The sequence below is a fragment of the Artemia sp. Qi Xiang Cuo genome, chromosome 14, assembly GCF_049724085.1.
Source record: "Artemia sp. Qi Xiang Cuo chromosome 14, ASM4972408v1, whole genome shotgun sequence".
Classification (NCBI taxonomy): Eukaryota; Metazoa; Arthropoda; class Branchiopoda; order Anostraca; family Artemiidae; genus Artemia; species Artemia sp. Qi Xiang Cuo.
Window position 1 is genome coordinate 62,390,104 of NC_142807.1, and position 18,625 is coordinate 62,408,728.

The 18,625-nt window shown below is 35.2% G+C and overlaps 1 protein-coding gene across 1 annotated transcript in view; it reads left to right on the forward strand.

Annotated features, from left to right (window-relative positions):
* The window catches only part of RhoGAP93B (MyTH4 and RhoGAP_KIAA1688 domain-containing protein RhoGAP93B), a 232,382-nt gene that overhangs the window by 36,219 nt on the left and 177,538 nt on the right, over positions 1-18,625 (forward strand). The window contains exon 2 of the mRNA XM_089100012.1: positions 886-995. Coding sequence (XP_088956138.1) covers positions 895-995 — 101 coding nt within the window. The 5' untranslated portion in view covers positions 886-894. The remainder of the gene's footprint in view (positions 1-885; positions 996-18,625) is intronic.

An 18,625-nucleotide genomic window follows, 5' to 3' on the forward strand; every position in this document is an offset into this window, starting at 1 on the left:
ATCGATAAATAAATGAAACGCAAAACGAACAGAAATTACAATAAATAACCGAGTCAAACTCAAAACGAGCAGAAATTAACGTAAGTTGGGCTCAAAACTCCTATGCCTTCCAAAGGCCAGAACATAATTTGCACTGTACTGAAAAAAATATAAATGTTTTTACTTTTATAACTTTAATAAATCAAATAATATTGACATTTTGATTACTAAATATCAGTATTGTATATTAAACAGACAATGCACATTGATTTGTTTTTTTTTTCAGTAAAGTGCAAATTATGTTCTGGCCTTGGGAAGGCATAGGGGTTTTGAGCCCGAATTTGTTAATTTCTGCTCGTTTTGAGTTTGACTCGGTTATTTATTATAATTTCTGTTCGTTTTGGGTTTCATTTACTTATCATTGCTGATTTGCGGTAGTTTCACGCTTTGTAGATTATTTGATTTTATTTTTGCTCATTTTTGATTTAATGGAGTTCTTTACGTTTCTTTGAAAAACTTATTTTGTGGAAAAAGTCTTTTTAATTAATTCTAACTTAATGGCATTGTGATTCAGGGGTCATTCTTAAATAATTGGAAACAAATTCAAACTTTATCGTAAAGAGCAAGGTTTGGCCCGGGGAGGGGGGGGGGGGCGAACCCCCTTATATACGTAATAATTTATGTTCGTTTTAAGTTTCAATGTTGCTCTTTACTTTCATTGGAAAAAACTTGTTTTTTTATTATTTAATTTTCCATATATAGTTGAAGTAAAACGCCATGGATTGTGTATGGAACAAATGAAAAAGGTATATAAAGAATAATCGTTGAAGTGTCACCGCATTTGTTCTTGGACGATGGCTTTTTTCCTCCGAATTTACCATTTTAAGGATTTGTTATTTGTTTTAGGATAAAACGATGGAATGGGTTGAAATTATAGAACCCAAAACAAAAGAGCGTATGTACGCCAACCTCACAACTGGAGAATGTGTATGGGAACCTCCAAATGGCGTACCTGTGTAAGTATTTTAATTATTCTCTCTTTTTTAAACTCTCAATTATCAAGCACGCAAACTGTTGAATATATGATAGTTAAAAAGGGGAATATGTAAGATAATAACGCATATGGTCGAAAAAAAAAAGCCAATTTTTAGAATCTCAATACGAATTCATATATTGTTCGTTGTTTTGTCCATTTTTTGTTCTTTTTTTGACAATTGTTACATAGTGCTTCCTCCTCCCCATGCTCAGCTGATATGCCAGGCACTTAATATAGCATTTCCAAATTGATATTCAATGGGTATAATCTTTAGGGATATTCTGTAATATTGAAGATTGATTCAACAATTTCCCATTCTTGGAATGCAGCGCTCTACCGTTGGATTCATTTCTCTGGGAACTTTTCTCTGTATTGATTTCTTGCAGCATACAGTTTGCCATGTGTGAATTATTGGCTTCATTAAGAGTCAGCCAATATTTTCCGCTTTGCTTAATACAGCAAAAATATGTAATATTAGAAGTGTGGTGCTCTATTTTCGTAATACAAAACGGGCATGCTTGTATTTTGTTCTATGCTTTTCTGTGATGAATTTTGCTCATTGTCTGAGTTGTAACGTGGCTAGAAGAGGGTTTTGTCGAAAGCTCCATCTTCAAACAGTTTTTGAAAAGGTTGAACAACCCCTCAGGGTTGTTCAGAAGAACTCTTGAAAATGATAAACAGCTGAAAATATATTGTTTTTTATCCGCCCCCCCGTGAAGGTCAAATCAATGTTTGCCTGTGAAGTACTAACATTGCGTTACATTGCCAAAACTGTCGCAATGGGAAGATGTTCCCAGGGCTTGTTTCTAACTTTCAAAAATTTGCTATTCTTCTTATACAAGGTGGCGTGCGAACAAAGGGGCTCGTAAATAGCTTCGAATTGAATTTTGGCATTGCTGCCAAACAGTCTGGGTGGACGGATATGCTTTGCAAACACTGAAAACGTCCTATTTCTTGGTATTCATAATACAACCCTTTTTGTATACATTAATTGAAAAAAAGATTTCCACAAAATAAGTTTTTAAAAGTAAAGAACTCCATTAAACCAAAAATGAGCAAAAATAAAATAATCTACCAAGCGTGAAACTTTCACAAATCAGCATCGATAAATAAATGAAACCCAAAACGAACAGAAATTACTATAAATAACCGATTCAAACTTAAAACGAGCAGAAATTAACATGAGTAGGGCTCAAAACCCCTACGCTATCCCAAGGCCAGAACATAATTTGCACTTTATTAAAAAAATATAAATGTTTTACTTTTATAACTTTAATAAATCAAATAATATTAACATTTTGATCACTAAATATCAGTATATGTATATTAAACTGACAATGCACATTTATTTGTATTTCTTCAGTAAAGTGCAAGTTACGTTCTGGCCTTGGGAAGGCATAGGGGTCTTGAGCTTTTAGGGACTTTTAGGAGGGAGAAGAGGATGAATCCCCTCTTTTCCCTTCTCTCTCGACACTATAATAACGTTTTTTAAAATACTTTTATCTGTTTGAAGTAGTAGGAAAACAACTATCATAGTCTCCAGGCTACTCGACTGCTATTGTGTATGTTTTTGCTGCCAAACAGTCTGGGTGGACGGATATGCTTTGCAAACACTGAAAACGTCCTATTTCTTGGTATTCATAATACAACCCTTTTTGTATACATTAATTGAAAAAAAGATTTCCACAAAATAAGTTTTTAAAAGTAAAGAACTCCATTAAACCAAAAATGAGCAAAAATAAAATAATCTACCAAGCGTGAAACTTTCACAAATCAGCATCGATAAATAAATGAAACCCAAAACGAACAGAAATTACTATAAATAACCGATTCAAACTTAAAACGAGCAGAAATTAACATGAGTAGGGCTCAAAACCCCTACGCTATCCCAAGGCCAGAACATAATTTGCACTTTATTAAAAAAATATAAATGTTTTACTTTTATAACTTTAATAAATCAAATAATATTAACATTTTGATCACTAAATATCAGTATATGTATATTAAACTGACAATGCACATTTATTTGTATTTCTTCAGTAAAGTGCAAGTTACGTTCTGGCCTTGGGAAGGCATAGGGGTCTTGAGCTTTTAGGGACTTTTAGGAGGGAGAAGAGGATGAATCCCCTCTTTTCCCTTCTCTCTCGACACTATAATAACGTTTTTTAAAATACTTTTATCTGTTTGAAGTAGTAGGAAAACAACTATCATAGTCTCCAGGCTACTCGACTGCTATTGTGTATGTTTTCGAGGGGGTCAACTTAGTATGTTTTTTCAGCCAATACTTTCGAATTTTAAACCAAGCTAGGTACTTACGTGTTATCCCGACCACACTCAAGAAGTGAAGTTATGTTAATCATAATGAAGTATACCTAAATATGATGAAAATATAATACTTTAGTAACAAAATTGAGGAAACTACTACAGAGAATTATGGAAAGCAGGCCGCCCAGAAAGCATTACATTAAATACCTAGCCTAACCAACTCTATATATTAAACATTTAATTAAAATATACCTGAATAGTAGTTTATGTTGCTCAGACTAAGCTGATTATCTGATAGTGCACACAGAAAAACCGGTTTTTAAACAGATCAAACTTCTTGAGTGTGGTCGGGATAACACGTAAGTGCCCCAATCTTTATTAGGGGATGGAGTTTGTTTTATTTTATGATGACTGAAATGTCGTTATGTAGTAATAGCAATTTATTATCCAAAAAACAGAGACAAAATCAATCGGTAGCACACTAAAAGCGTCGCTAAAAGACGACTAAGCCTTGAAAAAGAAGTTTATTTTCCCGAGAAACGTCCTATTTATTCAACTATCACAAAACATAGACCTTTTTGTATGCCTAAGTCTTTTAGGAGGTGAAGGAGCATGAAGGAGGTGAATGAAGTTCCTCTTTTCCCTTCTCTCTGAGCAGTCTAGTAAACTTTTAAAAAGACCCTTTATCTTTTTGAAGGTGCCGGTGAAACAGCTATCGTGCTTTAGATTCTCCACCCCCTTTGTGCGTTTCTATTAATTACTTAATTATGGGTTTGCGCTACAACTAATGATTCTATTCTAGGGATGTGAAAAATTGTTTGTTTATTTTACGGCGATTATAAGTATAATTATGACAAGAAAAATAAGCAAAAGTTTTTTAGTACTAAGATTGTGGGGAAAATGCCAGACGATTAAAAGCTTTGAGGCTCCGTCGCATAGGCCTCGTTTGTGGAATTTATATTCCAATTATTAACATTGCTTTGCAAATGATAGAAATTTTGCTGGAAATTTATAACTAACTGTTTTAAAATAATAGTCGTGTAAAATTTCCAAAAAAAAAAATGTTTCCTGTCTCATCTTTATATATGATGTAGATTGTTCTACGTTTATTGAGAGCAAAATCTTGGTAACAGCAGCAATGTTGCAAGGCCGTATCCAGGGAGGGTTAGGGGGTTCGACCCCCCCCCCCGCTCGAAATTTTTGTCTGACTCGTAAAAACATAACAAAAATGAACATAAGAAAATTTTGTATGTGTTTTTTGAGTTTTTTTGTGTACCCCCCCCCCCGAAAAAAAATCCTGGATACGGCCTTGCAATGTTGTCCACATATAATTTCCTTTAGCTCAATTTTTTAAATTAAAATGCTTAGTTTATGAACTATTTTGTAAGAGATATTAAAAAAAGGACATTGAATAACTAATAAAAATTTTATACGCACGGCTGAAAGTTAGAATGTTTTAAGATCTGATTATGCTACCCAGAGTAATCCGAATCTACATCCTCATAAAAGCCATGCTAGTGCCTTGATCGTTTTCCCCGGCCTAAATCTTGATCTGATTTTTGGTTACTTTCTTAGGATGTACAAATGAAACTCAGAGAGGAGAGAAAGTAACAAAATGAAAATTCTAAGGATGTATTTATATTAGTCATTTCAATCTCTGGTGAAAGAGTCCAAAATGGAGGGATTGATCCTCTTTGATTCATTTTTTAGTTGGTTGGAGTAGAACTTACAATTTCTATTTGTTGTCGGCCAAAATTACCTGAAATTGACTTAGGTGTAGAGAAACTGGTATTACTTACTTCATGATCATATTGTTCCCTACTATTGGCACCTTGGTTATCCAATGGACTTACCAAAATGGTTTGTTCTCTGACCGTTTCCCTATTTGAAATTAATTATGAATTTATTGGAATTGTTTTTGGAATTTGTGGCACAAACTCTTGTTTAATTAAAGGGAAACATGATCTGAGTCGAGATTTTCCTCTCAAGCAGACAACCTACATCTGAAGAATCAATTAGCCTTTGAAGTTTAGTTCCTTCTCTCTCTGTCCCAAGAGAAAGTTCCTATCTGTTAAACGATTTCTTCTTTAGAACTTGAATGATCTATCCTTTTATTTGGCACTGGACAATTTATTCACATCATCCTCTAGCCATACGTTGGACATAAAGATATGCTTATATGTAGTCTTATAATAGGCGTAGTCTCTAGTAGATGGACTATATCACGTCCTGCTGGGTCTCGGCATCGAGGGGCGAGATTTTTCCCTGATTCGAGTTGTCTGAATCAAGATTTTCGTCAAAAGCAGTCAACTCAAATCTGACTGACCTTTTGAAGTTTATTCTGTCCCACAGTTTATATAATTAGCAGTATGATCTTTCCCTATCTCACCCATTATAAAAACCCGGACCGAGGTGCGAGTGTTCCAGAGAACGTATAAACATAAGCGACATTAGATCTTTTCACGGATAGACAAGTCAGATCTCTCTTCAACGCGAAACTTGGCTTCAATGTTGGAACACTATAAAAAAGGAAAGGAGAATAATTGGTATGGCGTTAACACTGCATATAAATTTATATAAATGTATATATATAGTGGGCTGTAATAATGCAAAAGGTAAATATAACATTGGTTTAAGAATGGAAAGAAAGACAAAGAATGAATTTACAACGATAATCAAGTTAAAAATAAGTTTTATTTGAACAATGCCATAAAGCGATGACATTTGATTATGATATTTGGTGCTTCGCATTGATATTTCAGTTTCAATTTTTTTATAATTTTTTTTCTCAAGTGGAAATTACGTGGTGGGCATGAATGTAGACTTGCAGCTAAATTAAATATAGTCTGGTCTGGTGGGCCAAAATGGCGGTTGCATACATTGACATACTTCCTTATATAAGTAGTAAAATCGGGTTTTCTAAAAATATCCTCCTGGACACACACTGTTAGCCATTCTGTTGCCCTGGAAAATCAAACGTAAAATTTAGCGGCTGAAATCTTTGAAATGTATAGCTAGAAATGTATTATTTCTTATAATTCCTCGTTAGAAAAAAGTTTTAGAAATATTTTGGAAATTATGCCATAAAAGGTCTAAGATTATACAGACTCAGCAGTAAGAAATGCATTTTATTTATTTTCTGGTAAACAAACTGAAAGAATATTCTATAATAGGAGCTTTCCCAGCATAAAGCCCTGTAAAATTTTGGATCTGCCACTAAAATGTGTGAAGTCCTTCAATTTTCTTGAAATTCCCTAAGAATTTTTACGAAAAACACTTCTTAACAGACGTTTGGTATTTTCTTGGATATGGCTATTGTGGCAACTTTTACCACAGCAACCAATAATTAGAACCCAAGTCCTAAAATAAGTCTCAATCAGGAACCCTTATCACTATCTAAATTCACAAAGTGCAAAGATTTTCAAACAGAGGTGTTTATTGTTTAAAGTTCAGGAAAGGTCTGCCCATTTCATACTAAAACATTGATTTAAAACGAAACTAGTCTTATCTCGGCTCTCCGCCAAAACAGGTAACTAGACTTTTCAAGTATCACAGGAACTACAATCTGAGAAAATAAATATCCCGACGTGAAAAAAAAAATTATAAACCATCCAGTGGTGGATCCAGAGGGGGGGAAGGGGTACCTCCCTGAAGTAGTCTAAAGGTGTGTAATTTACCTAATTAACGCAAGTTCGCATTAATTAAACTTGCTCATAATGTAAGTTTTTCGGATCAACCTATTTTGCCCCCCCCCCCCCAAAAAAATCCTGGATCTGCCCCTGAAAACATCACACCTATTCCACCAATTATTAGAAGAAAAAAAATTCCTTATTTCCACAAATCTCATCAACCCCCCCCCCCCGGGGGTGTAAAATCCAAAAAATGACAATAAGCTTAGTAAAATGTATGTAAATAAAATATTTTCATAATTTGTATATAAATTAGGTTATACCTGTGAGATGGGACTGTTGCAAACCACTTGGCCGGCTCACCAAGTTTTTTTCTGCTACCCCCCCCCCCCCCGAATGTTTATCTGACTCGTTAAAACATAACAAAAATGGACATAAACAAGTTTTGTATGCGTTTTTTGAGTTTTTTTGTGTAATCCCCTAAGCCCCCCCTAAAAACATTGAGTAAAACCCCCTCCGAAAAAAAATCCTGGATACGGCCTTGGTTTGCAGGACCATTCCACTCAAGCATATACGCAAGAGGGTTTCGACTTGTGTTTCCATCGTACTATTTAGATTATTGCCGCTGTTCCCAAAGCTGGAGAGTCGGTTCACTTCACTAGCGACTCCGACTCCGAAACTTTAAACATAGTTGCTCTGACTCCTAACATTTTTTTTTTCTAATTTATTATTGCCACTTTTTATTAGTATTTAAGGTTATTTGGCTTGACTCCAGTCTTTATGTGTTTCCATTTACTCTGATTCCAAAGGGTGTATACTCCGACTCCATTCAGCAAAAATGTACTAAAACTCCGATTCTTACTCGACAACCCTGGTTGTTCCTAAAATATTGTTTAAGTTTCCAGTATATTCTGCTCATTTCTTGAAAGGAAAAAAACTTGACAGTCACATGTATCTAAGATGTAGGTTATTTTAGCAATTAAGTTGTAGGTGGATGTGTAATTCAAGGGGGGACATAATATAAACGGAAATTTTCCTCACAAGGAGTCAATCCGAAATCGATTAGCCATTTGAAGTTTGTCCCCCCTTTCTCTGTCCCAAGAGAAAGTTCCTATATGTTTTCTTAAATTTTTCTCCGTCAGAGCTTGAATGATGTATCATTTCATTCAGCTTTGAACAATTTATGTTCATATTATCCTATAGCAGGGTTGCCACTCGATGAAAAAAAGTAACTAGATTTTAGTGTTTTTTTTTCTGATTTGGTGATTTTCCTCAATAAACTAGTGATTTATGCGCAGATTAAATGATTTTTTTTAAGGCAATATAAAAAAAAAGTCACTAGAAAAAGTTATAAATCACTAGGGGCGGCAACCCTGTCCTATAGCCTTAGCTCAATTAGTATGTATCTATGCAATTTGAGTGAAAAGGGCATAGTCTATAATGGGCGGGCCATTTTGGGCCTCGCTGGATTCCAGTAGTTAATGCTTCTTATAGAAAAAGTGGGAATTATCAAATTTATTATCTATTTATTTATGTTATACGATAAACATTAATTGTTAATGTCTATTCACTAAAAAAAAAAAAAAAATGAAGAATGAAAATTAAATAGCCCAGAAAAACGAGGGTAATGTCAGCCAGTGGACAGAAAAGAAGCGAAAATAAGCAAATATTTCGACACGGACCTCCGTCAAATAACATTTGTCCTCAGTAGTAATTAAGATCATCTGACCGCACTTTTAATGAAAATTGGGTCAGTAGGAAAGCTAAGTCGGTCGCTAAGCAGAGAATTCTTGTCCAATCTAATTGGTGAGGGGTTTTTCATTTATTATGGCTTTGTTTTATTAAGTATTTCTTCTGCTCTGTTCGGATCTACTTGAAAAGGTTAGTTTTTCTTCCTTTTTTTTAGCACTGAAGATGGCTTGGCGGAGGTCCTTCCCAAAATATCAGCTTGTTTTTGCTTCTTTTCTCTCCACTAGCTGACATTACTTTCATTTTTTCGGCTATTTAATTTCATTATTCATTTATTATTTTTTTAATCTTCGTTCAAACGTCATATATAACCAGTGTGGTCTTGAATGTATTTACAAGAATTAGGGTAGTCTAGAATGGGTAACTTTTGGAGTTACCTTTATCATTTACCTTTATATTTGGAGTTAGCCTACCTACCTTTATCAGCATTTGGAAATAGATTTTTTTACGATTATTTTTATGGCTAAATTATTCCCACTAAATTTCCGGTATATTCATTCCGGCCTATTTGCTTATTTATTCAAGTCCCATTTATAGCAGCGTCACCAACGCACTACAATGATAGATTGTGAGCGTTTATGAACTGTTTTTTTTTTTGGATATAAGATCACCGAGGAGAACACCTTCCGTAAGCAGAGATTTTATCTGGTAATAGTTTTACTCAGGCGAAGGCGTGGTATTGTTTTGGGGTAGCCCCCTTGCATTTCCTTAGCGCATAGTACCAAGTCAATATTTACATGCTATTATTACTATTTGATAAATGGCTACCGTGACTTCTGAAAAGCTGTACAAGACAGGGTGCAAGGTTTGCAAAGAGAGCCTCAGTCTCGCAACCAGAGGAACAGTTATTTGCAACACATCTGCTGGGGGTTGTGGTCGCCTCTGCCATAACCGCTGTGAAATTCTTCAGAGTATTGAGAAAGACAGTATTATAATATATCAGTGCTCTGACTGCTGGGAGAAATTTTCTGATAAACCTGCTTCCCTGCAGATCCCACCTCCTTCAGAGACTCTTGTTGATTCACCAGTTTTAAGTTTTTTACGGCACTGTCTACAGTCAGGAATTTCGTCCGCCTCCTGTATATCTTCGTGTACAAACTTATATTCTTATGATCATCTTGTTCAAGCTAGAAGCCTCCTAACATCTCTAGTGAACCCCACGCATAAACTCCTTGCACGTCACGGCCCCTCTGCTAAGCAAAGCCTGTCACAGGATATTTTAGACATCCTTATTTCTGAAGATGCAACCCCTCGCTTGCCAAATCTGAAAATCGTTATGACTGCAAGTGATGCGATACCTGCGATAGATACGGATCAAAATGCTCGCTTTAGCCGTGCCATTCAAAGCTGGGACCGGCATCTTTTTAGCATAATTGATAAACTTGATTACGTCACAAGTAAGGTAGCAGAGACTCCTGCTTTGGTGAAAGAGTGTTGTGACGGAGCACAGAGCGAGGTTTTGAGCTGTATAAATAAAGAAAAACTCAATGATAAATCCTGGCCTCTGCTGAATAACGAGTCAGAAACAGTGGGTCTTGTAGTAGATTCACCACCACAAGATTGTGATGATCCCTTAAAGCATGAAGCTTTTCTGAAATCGTTGGATGGAGCTGATGGTATAGTGCGGATTTCACTTTCTAAGGAATCAGGATCCCAGCAACAGAAGTGGGTCATTCATACGAAAAGACAAAACACCGAAAACTTGAAAGCCTGTTTGAATGAAAAGGTCGGTAAAACTGAGGTTCGCAAATCGAGAACTGTCGGTTTATTATCACGAGTGGACGTCCCGATCAACCCAGAGAGTGTATGTGCTTCTAACCATGGTATCGAAGAGATACAGCGCATTGGTGTTTCGAAATCATATCGTGTATACTTCCATTCGGTGACGGCCAAGTCTCATTATTTGCGTCATGGGATTCACATTGGCTACGAACATTTCAGGCTTACTGAATATAAGTTTTTAGCACGAATGTGCTACAAATGCGGATCGCTAGAGCATATATCGTCGGCCTGCTCTAGCGTGGAACGTTGTCTCAAGTGCCTTGGTAGTGGACACTCTCATTCTAGGAACAACCCTTGCCAGAATGAACCTTGTTGCTTCCATTGTGGATCTCATGAGCATACTGGATTTAGCTTTCGCTGCAAACAGTTAACCGAAAAAGTTGTAAGGAATAAAAAATGATTAGTGCAAAGACTATATCTCTGAATCTGAATGGTTTTGGGGATAAACAACATGTATTGCAGTCTATGCTGCGCGATCTGGATATTTTGTGTCTGCAAGAGCATCATCTTCTGGACCACTCTACTAGTCTTCTTTCGAGCCTGTCGCAGCAGTTTAAGTGTTTTATATCTCCAGCTACACCTACAGGTGGACGCCCATCAGGAGGAGTTTGCATTTTTATTCGAGAGAATATTCCAGTTTCCGTGTTTGCCGTTAATCGTTATTTTGTTGCTGTTCGAATCCCAGGAATTATTGTTTTTTCGTGCTATTTACCAACAAATTATCATACTATTGATTCGGATTTTGATTTCAATTTTGCATGTTTATAATTATCGCGATGTGTGGCAAAAGTTCCATCAGATTTCCAGTGGCTAACTTGTGGGGATTTTAACTGCAACATTGCTATCTCTTATGTCCGATCCTTCGCTCTTTTATCTTTGTTTTCGGTTTTCACTATAGTTTCAAAAGATGAAGATTTTACATATGCCCATAATTCTCGTTCTTGCTCTAATCTAGACCATGTGCTGGTTTCAAATGCAGCGTTATTACCACAACCTGTTCATGTTGGGTTGGATATGCCTATTAGTGACCATTTTTACCTTTTTTTTCATTTAAATATTCAAATTCCATCTTTTAAAATTATCCATCGTTCTAGTCAAATTGTAAATAAAATGATCTGGGATCGGGAAAAAAATGTGCAAATATCATGAAGAATCAGATGCTCTTTTAGCTAAAATAATTGTAAATTATTCTAAGGATGTTGATCAAATTGATATTGATCTATTTTACCTTGAAATTGTTCATAGTTTAAAAGTCGGGGCTAATAAAGCATTTAGAACTGATTCTTTCCGTCGTGGATCTCGTGTTTTAGGTTGGAACCTTAACCCGATTTTAAAGCAAAGCCAAAAGAATGCTTCTCAAGCTTGTTACCTTTGGAATTGCGCGGGAAAACCGCGATCTGGACCATTTTATGATGGTATGAAATTAACTAAACGCGTTTTTCGGGCTGAGTTGCGTTTGCATAATGAAATTATAAAAGATGAAATTGTTTCAAGGATTACTAGTGATAAGAATGAGCTTTGGAGTTTGGTTAATTCTAGACGTCGTAATAATAATTGTTCACCAGATTCTAATAGTTCTCTGAAACTAGATGATTGGATAACTCATTATATTCAAGTTTTTTCATCCGGTGATGCGGCAGTTGAATCACGGCTTGACTCTTTATTATTGGAAGAAATTTCAAAGCCCCGCCCAAATAGTAAAATATCTGTTTCTGTTGAAGATGTAACGGCAGCAATTAAAGCTCTAAAAAGTAAGCATTCTTTTGGTCATGATGGTATACATTCAAACCATATAAAATGGGCATCCCCCAAAGCAGTCCTTCTCCTCGCTACTCTTTTTACTACTATTCTTTCTTCTGGAGTTCTTCCAACTAGCTTTTCTCGTGCTACCACTTCACCCCTTTCAAAAAAAGGAGGGAATACGAATCGATGTTCTGATTACAGGCCAATTACTGTTTCGTGCCAGATTAGCAAAGTTTTTGAGTTAGTTTTATTAAAGTATTTGGAGTCTTGTAACCAAGGCCTGAATAAAATTGGTTTACGTAAGGGTCTAATCAAGGATGTTGTTCATACCCTCCTTTCAAGAATAATATCCTTTTGTAAGCAATGGGATAGAGTTTATACAATTGCGTTAGATTTTGCGGCGGCGTATGATTCAATTATCCATTCTTGGGCTATGACTGCGCTTCTGAAGAATAATGTCCCACTACCAGTAGTTTTGGTTTTAAAAAGTGGTATGGCTCCTCTTGTATTCGTATTAAGTGGAAGAATCAGTTTAGTGATTATAATGTTAAGTTATGTAGGGGGCTGAGACAAGGAAGCATTATTTCTCCTTTGATTTTCAATATTACTGTTTCGGGGCCTTTTGATCAAATTAAGTTGACTTTTATTTATGGTAAAGGTTATGTTCTGTCGTGGATTGCTTACGCAGATGATTTACTCCTTTTGAGTCGATCGCTTCAGTCACTTCAACAAAATGTAGATTTTTTAGCAAAGGTTTTTATTGAGCATGGACTTTGTTTTCGCCCTGAAAAGTGTCAGTTTTTAATTCTTGGTCCTAAGGCTAATGATCTCGTTAATTCAGAAATTTCTGTTCGTATTTATGATAGTATTTTAAAACCTTTGGAATCTTTTTTATATCTTGGTGTGCCTTATGGACCAACTTCAGCTCTATGCCGTGCTTCTATTTCTAAAGCTGTTAAAAGTAGAATAGCGTCTAGTTTCGGGGCAGTAATTTGTCTTTGCGATCTCTTTTCTCTGAAATCATTGGCTCGGGTATATAATACAGTCGCTTTGCCTCAAATTTTTTGTTTTTTCATCGCTTCTCCCGTTTTTTAGAATTAGTAAAATTGCGCATGTAAAAACCACATTTTTTAATTTTGCTAAGTTCCTTTGCCGCTTTTCTAAATCTGAATCAAATACTTTTTTAATGAATACATATAAAATAAAAAACCCTGTTGATGTTTTGGAGAAAAAGCAAAATAATTTTTTATCCAAATTAAATGTTTTTCTCATAATTTATATAGAGCTGCACACGAAGCTTAATTTACTTTATTTGATTTAATTTTTGAATGAAGTGTTAATTTGTGAACTGTTAATTTATTATCTATTGAATGAAGTGTTAATTTGTGTGGTAATTTTGATTGAAGGCCTTTGCGTATTTGTTGTTATATAGTTTAAGATAATTTTATGGCCTGTTGATTAGCGGTTATTATTTTTATTTATTTCTTTTTTTACTCTTCGTATTCGGAGGAAATAAAAAGTTTGAATTGAATTGAATTGAATTTAGAGGTGGCGGTGCAATGCGGTATAATTGGTAATGGTTTGGTACAATACATTTTTTCTGGTACATTTCGGTTTTACTTGCTCCTTTTTGACTCGGATATCTATTCAAGTTTTGTTTTAACGAAACTTTTCTCCGTGTAATGAAAAATTTTTATCCTGCTGTTCATATGATACAGATTAAACTTGCGGTACAATTTTAGTCGGAAAGCTTGTACGGTTTATTTCAAAAGCGTTGGCAACTCTGGTAGAGATGTGCCATTTTTTGAAAGTACGAATCTTTGGAATCGAATTAATGTTGACTTCATACTACCACTTAAGGGCCTAAATTACTAATTCATTGTGTACTGGTTTTGTATTGATGTAAGAAATACCATTTTGCATCTGTTTCTTTCAAATACTAAGTGGTGACTAAGTCACCATAATGCTTATACAGAGCATTTGGTGATCCGTATACAACCAATTCAGTTTGACAATATGAAAAGTAGACATTAATTTTTATGTCTGCCATTCATAAATTTTTAGATTAATAACCAGTAAACATGTGTCATACGTCGGGTAGGTTTTTAGAACAAAACTTAACTGAACAGATTTGAGTCTTCAACTGACGCTTGAACTGAAAGCGCATGTGTTTGATGTGCCAGAACTAATTCTCAGCTCAGGATTCTAATTTTAGACGAAATCTATTGGACAGTTATTCATGGTGGAATGTAAAAATTAGGGCGCGCCCATTTTGGAATTCAAGTTTTAATTTAATTGGACTACTTTAAATGTAGTTCCTGTATCCAATGGCGTTAATTCACAAAAATGCAAGAGGGAGGGGGGATGAAATGTAATTTTCAAAATCTAAGGGGGAGGCAATTTGTTTTCAATATCTTCAATGAAGGTACCGAAAAGCATATTTTTCAATGAAAATGCCAAAAAAGGAGTTTTTCAAAGTCTATAGGGGGTGAAAACATCCAGGGGTATTGTCCTCCTACCCGCCTTCAATCAAAGCCACTGCCTGCGTCTTCTAAGGAATCAATTGTATTTGTGCGTAACTTCAGTATGTAAACAGTCAATATTTGATAGTTGTTTCACAGTTTTCATTTTAGTTGTCAGAGAAAACAGTTTTCTCTGTTCTTACCACTGTATATAAATATCATAATATCTGATATTTATATACAGTGGCTCTTACTACCAAGCTGTTTGCTACAATTTCCCCTATATCCTCAATTTCTGTATAGAATAACGGTGTCTGTTATATCAATTTAAATAGAAAAGTCGAAATAGATGTAGTTTTTTATTTTAAGAAAATGGCGTTAACCCTTCAAATGAACAGAAATTATCATGTATGAAGGAGTGGCTCCCCTAAAGCCACGCGCCATTAATCCTTTTTCGACAGCCTTTTTGATAATTTTTAGTGTTTTATTTACCAATTTCTTATTAACTGAAAATTTTACTGCTTAAAGCAAATGTGTATTATTAATCTCTTCCGTTCTTGAGAAGTAAAAAAAAATATAACTTTGGGGATGTACCCTTCCCCACAGTACTTGAAGTAGGGATTTTTATCTAAGCAGTTTGTTCATGAGCTATGTCTAGTACATTTTATTGAAAAAGGTAAACAAGCCTGACCTTCAATTTTCAAAACGGTGAAGGACATCTAGATGAGCCTTTAGATAACTGTTACGAGGAGTGTTGGTCTAAGGGAAGATCCACTATATTTACTCTTGCGGTGAAAAGGATGTGACGTAGGTACGCCCCAGTATATCAATTCGGAACATTCAGGAAATGATAAGAGAGATGATCAAAAAGGCAATATTTGGACGCTAACAATACTACTACAACTGCCACCACTACTACTACCACACTACTCTATTTATGGTATTAAGGGGAAATTTAAACTAAATCAAGAGACACTATGTGCATACAAATAGTCAAAATAGCTTGTCTCAAGAATCTATTTGGGTATTAAGTTGGAACTTTCAGAGAATACTTAAAGGGGAAGATCATCTCCCCGAAAGGCAATATGTGCAAACTACTATCACTGCTACATTTACTAGTACTACTACTACTTCTATTGCAACTACTTGTAGGGCTAAGAGCGTTGAGATGAAAATTTCAAGAAGTATATGGACCTACAGGTTATCAAAAGAAGATATCAGCAATGTCATAGCAATGACTAATTGTACTAAGTTGAAGCTTCCAGGACTTGATGAGAGGGATATTCTACTGACCAAAAGGCAATAGGTTAATACTACTGCTGCTAGTAGTACTACCACTATTCAGTACTATTACTGGTAATATCAATACTACTACTTCGACTACTATTACAACTATGCCTAAGGGTATGAAGGTGAAATCTTTAGGCGGAAGATGAACTGAATACGCCTTCTGTATGCAGGTTGTCAAAAGGGTGTTACAGCAATATCTTAGGAACAGTTTGGTGTGTAAAGTTGAAACTTACAGGGCTTGTTGTGAGGTTTGTTGGACTAACCAAAAGAAAATATTTGCATCCTAATCCTCATGCTACTCATACTACTGCTATCTTTACTGTTATTACTACTTCTGTTGCTACTACTGCCACTAAAGCATAGGCTACTACAATTAATTCTACTGCTACTACTACTACTACTGATATTAAAACTAAGGATATTAAGGCGAAAAATTTGGGATATATAGAAACTGTATGGAACAAATTCTTAACACACTATGCCCACACAGGTTGCCAAGAGGACGCATCAGAAATGCTTCAGGAACGGTTGATAGTATTTAATAAGCCGAAACTTTCAGCGTGTATTGATGGGAATGTTGAAGAAATTAAAGGTGCTATGCACATACTACTTCTAATGCTGCTACAACTATTGCTACTGTGCAAGCCAAGGGTATTAAGATGAAGCTTTGAAGGAATATTTAGGCAGATGTTGAACTAAATCAAAACAAATTATGAGCACGTGGACTTTCAAAAAGATGACAAAGTAATATCTGAAGAACAACTTATATTATTAATTTAGACCTATAAGGGTAGGTTGTGGGGTATTTTTAAATAACCAGAAGGCACTATATTTATCTTTTTAATGCTACCACTACAGTTACTGTAACTAATGACGCTAAGGGTATTAAGATGAAACTTTTAGGGAACATTTAGGACTTTCAATTAAACGAAAAAACTATGCATTCACGTTTTCAAAAGGGCATATAAGGAATATCATAGGCAACACCACTGTATAATAGCTAGAAATATCATTGAAACTGTTATAGGAGCTAATTCGATTCAAAATTAAAAGTTCTGGCGCCTTTTTTAAGAGATTGAAGAGAAAGCAGCCTTTCTCTCAAGCTTTATTTTTCAAGTTTTATTTTTTCAGGTCAACTTCAGAAGCTGTAAAATTAAATTAAAAAAACACTGTTTGTGTCAGGATTAAAAATTTAAGAAAAAGTTCCTCCAACATACAAGTAGCAACCCATAGTATAGATTCTTGTAGAAAAAAACTGAAAAGATATAAAATATTATTTTTTCCAAGAAAAAGACTATGTCAATAAAAAACAACCAGAAATTAATTAAAAAAAACTCTCTCCACAAAACAAGTTTGTTAAAGAAAAGTAAAGAGCTCCATTAAGCCAAGAATGAGCAGAAATAAAGTAAAAAAATCTTCCAAGCGTAAAACTACCACAACAAATAAATGAAACTCAAAATGAACAGAAATTACGATAAATAGCTGAGTCAATCTCAAAACGAGCAAAAATTAACATGAGTAGGGCTGATAACCTCCATGTTTTCTCAAGACCAGAACATAATTTGCGCTTTGCTGAAAACGAAATACGTTTTAAATGTTTTCACTTTTCTTACTTTCATAAATAAAAATTATCAAAACTCTAAGGAATAAATATCAGTATATGTTTGAAAGTTAATGTTAAGAAGACTAAGTCACTAAGGCTAGGAATAAGTGAAAATGAAAAGATGACGTTGGGTAACGAAAAAATTGATCAGGTGGGCAGCTTCACTTACCTTGGTAGTATTATTAGTAAAGACATCGGGAGCAGTGAAGATGTTAAAAGTGAATAGCCAAGGCTCTGGGTGTTTGGAAGCTATAGTGCTGACAGTGGGCAAATATGGCTCTGAATAATGGACGCTCCGAAAACCGGATGAAGAATTGCTAGATGTTTTCCAGAAAAATTGCCAACGGATTGTTCTGGATACCCGGCTGACTGACCGTATTTCAAATAATAGGCTATGCGAAAAATGTGGTTCAATACCGCTCTGTAGGGCTATAATGAAAGAAAGGTTGAGGTGGCTAGGGCATGTTGTGCGGATGAAGGATGACAGATTGCCGAAAGTTGTTATTTTTGACCAACCGTCTTGGGCTAAACGGATAGCAGGTCGTCCTGGTCTGGGGTGGGAGGATGTCATAAAGAAATATTAAAAAAAAATGCGAACTTCTTGGGAGGGTATAAAGAGGGAGGCTTTGAATAGATTGGGATGGAGGAGAACCTTGCGTAGCTGTGTTGGCCTCAGGTGGTTTGGTGCTGTGGCGAGTTTTTAGTAGTAGTAGTAGTAATAGTAGTAGCAGTTGTATATGTTAATAAAACTGACAATCCACGGTCATTTGTTTTTCTGTTGTTTTTTTCAGTAGAGTGCAAATTGTATTATGGTCTTGAGAAGGCATGGGGGTAATCAGTCCTACTGATGCTAATTTTTGCTCGTTTTGTGGTTGACTCGGCTATTTATTGTAATTTCTATTCGTTTTGACTTTCATTTATTTATTGATAGTGATTTAATCAGCCGAAAAAGTGGAGTCTGTTGATGTATTATAGTATAACTAGAAAGTTATACTATACTAGAAAGTAGATACTAAGAGAGATGTAGATGGCAAGAAAAGAATTTTAATAATGGATAGCTCTACCTCTCCGACGTGTTCTGTATAAA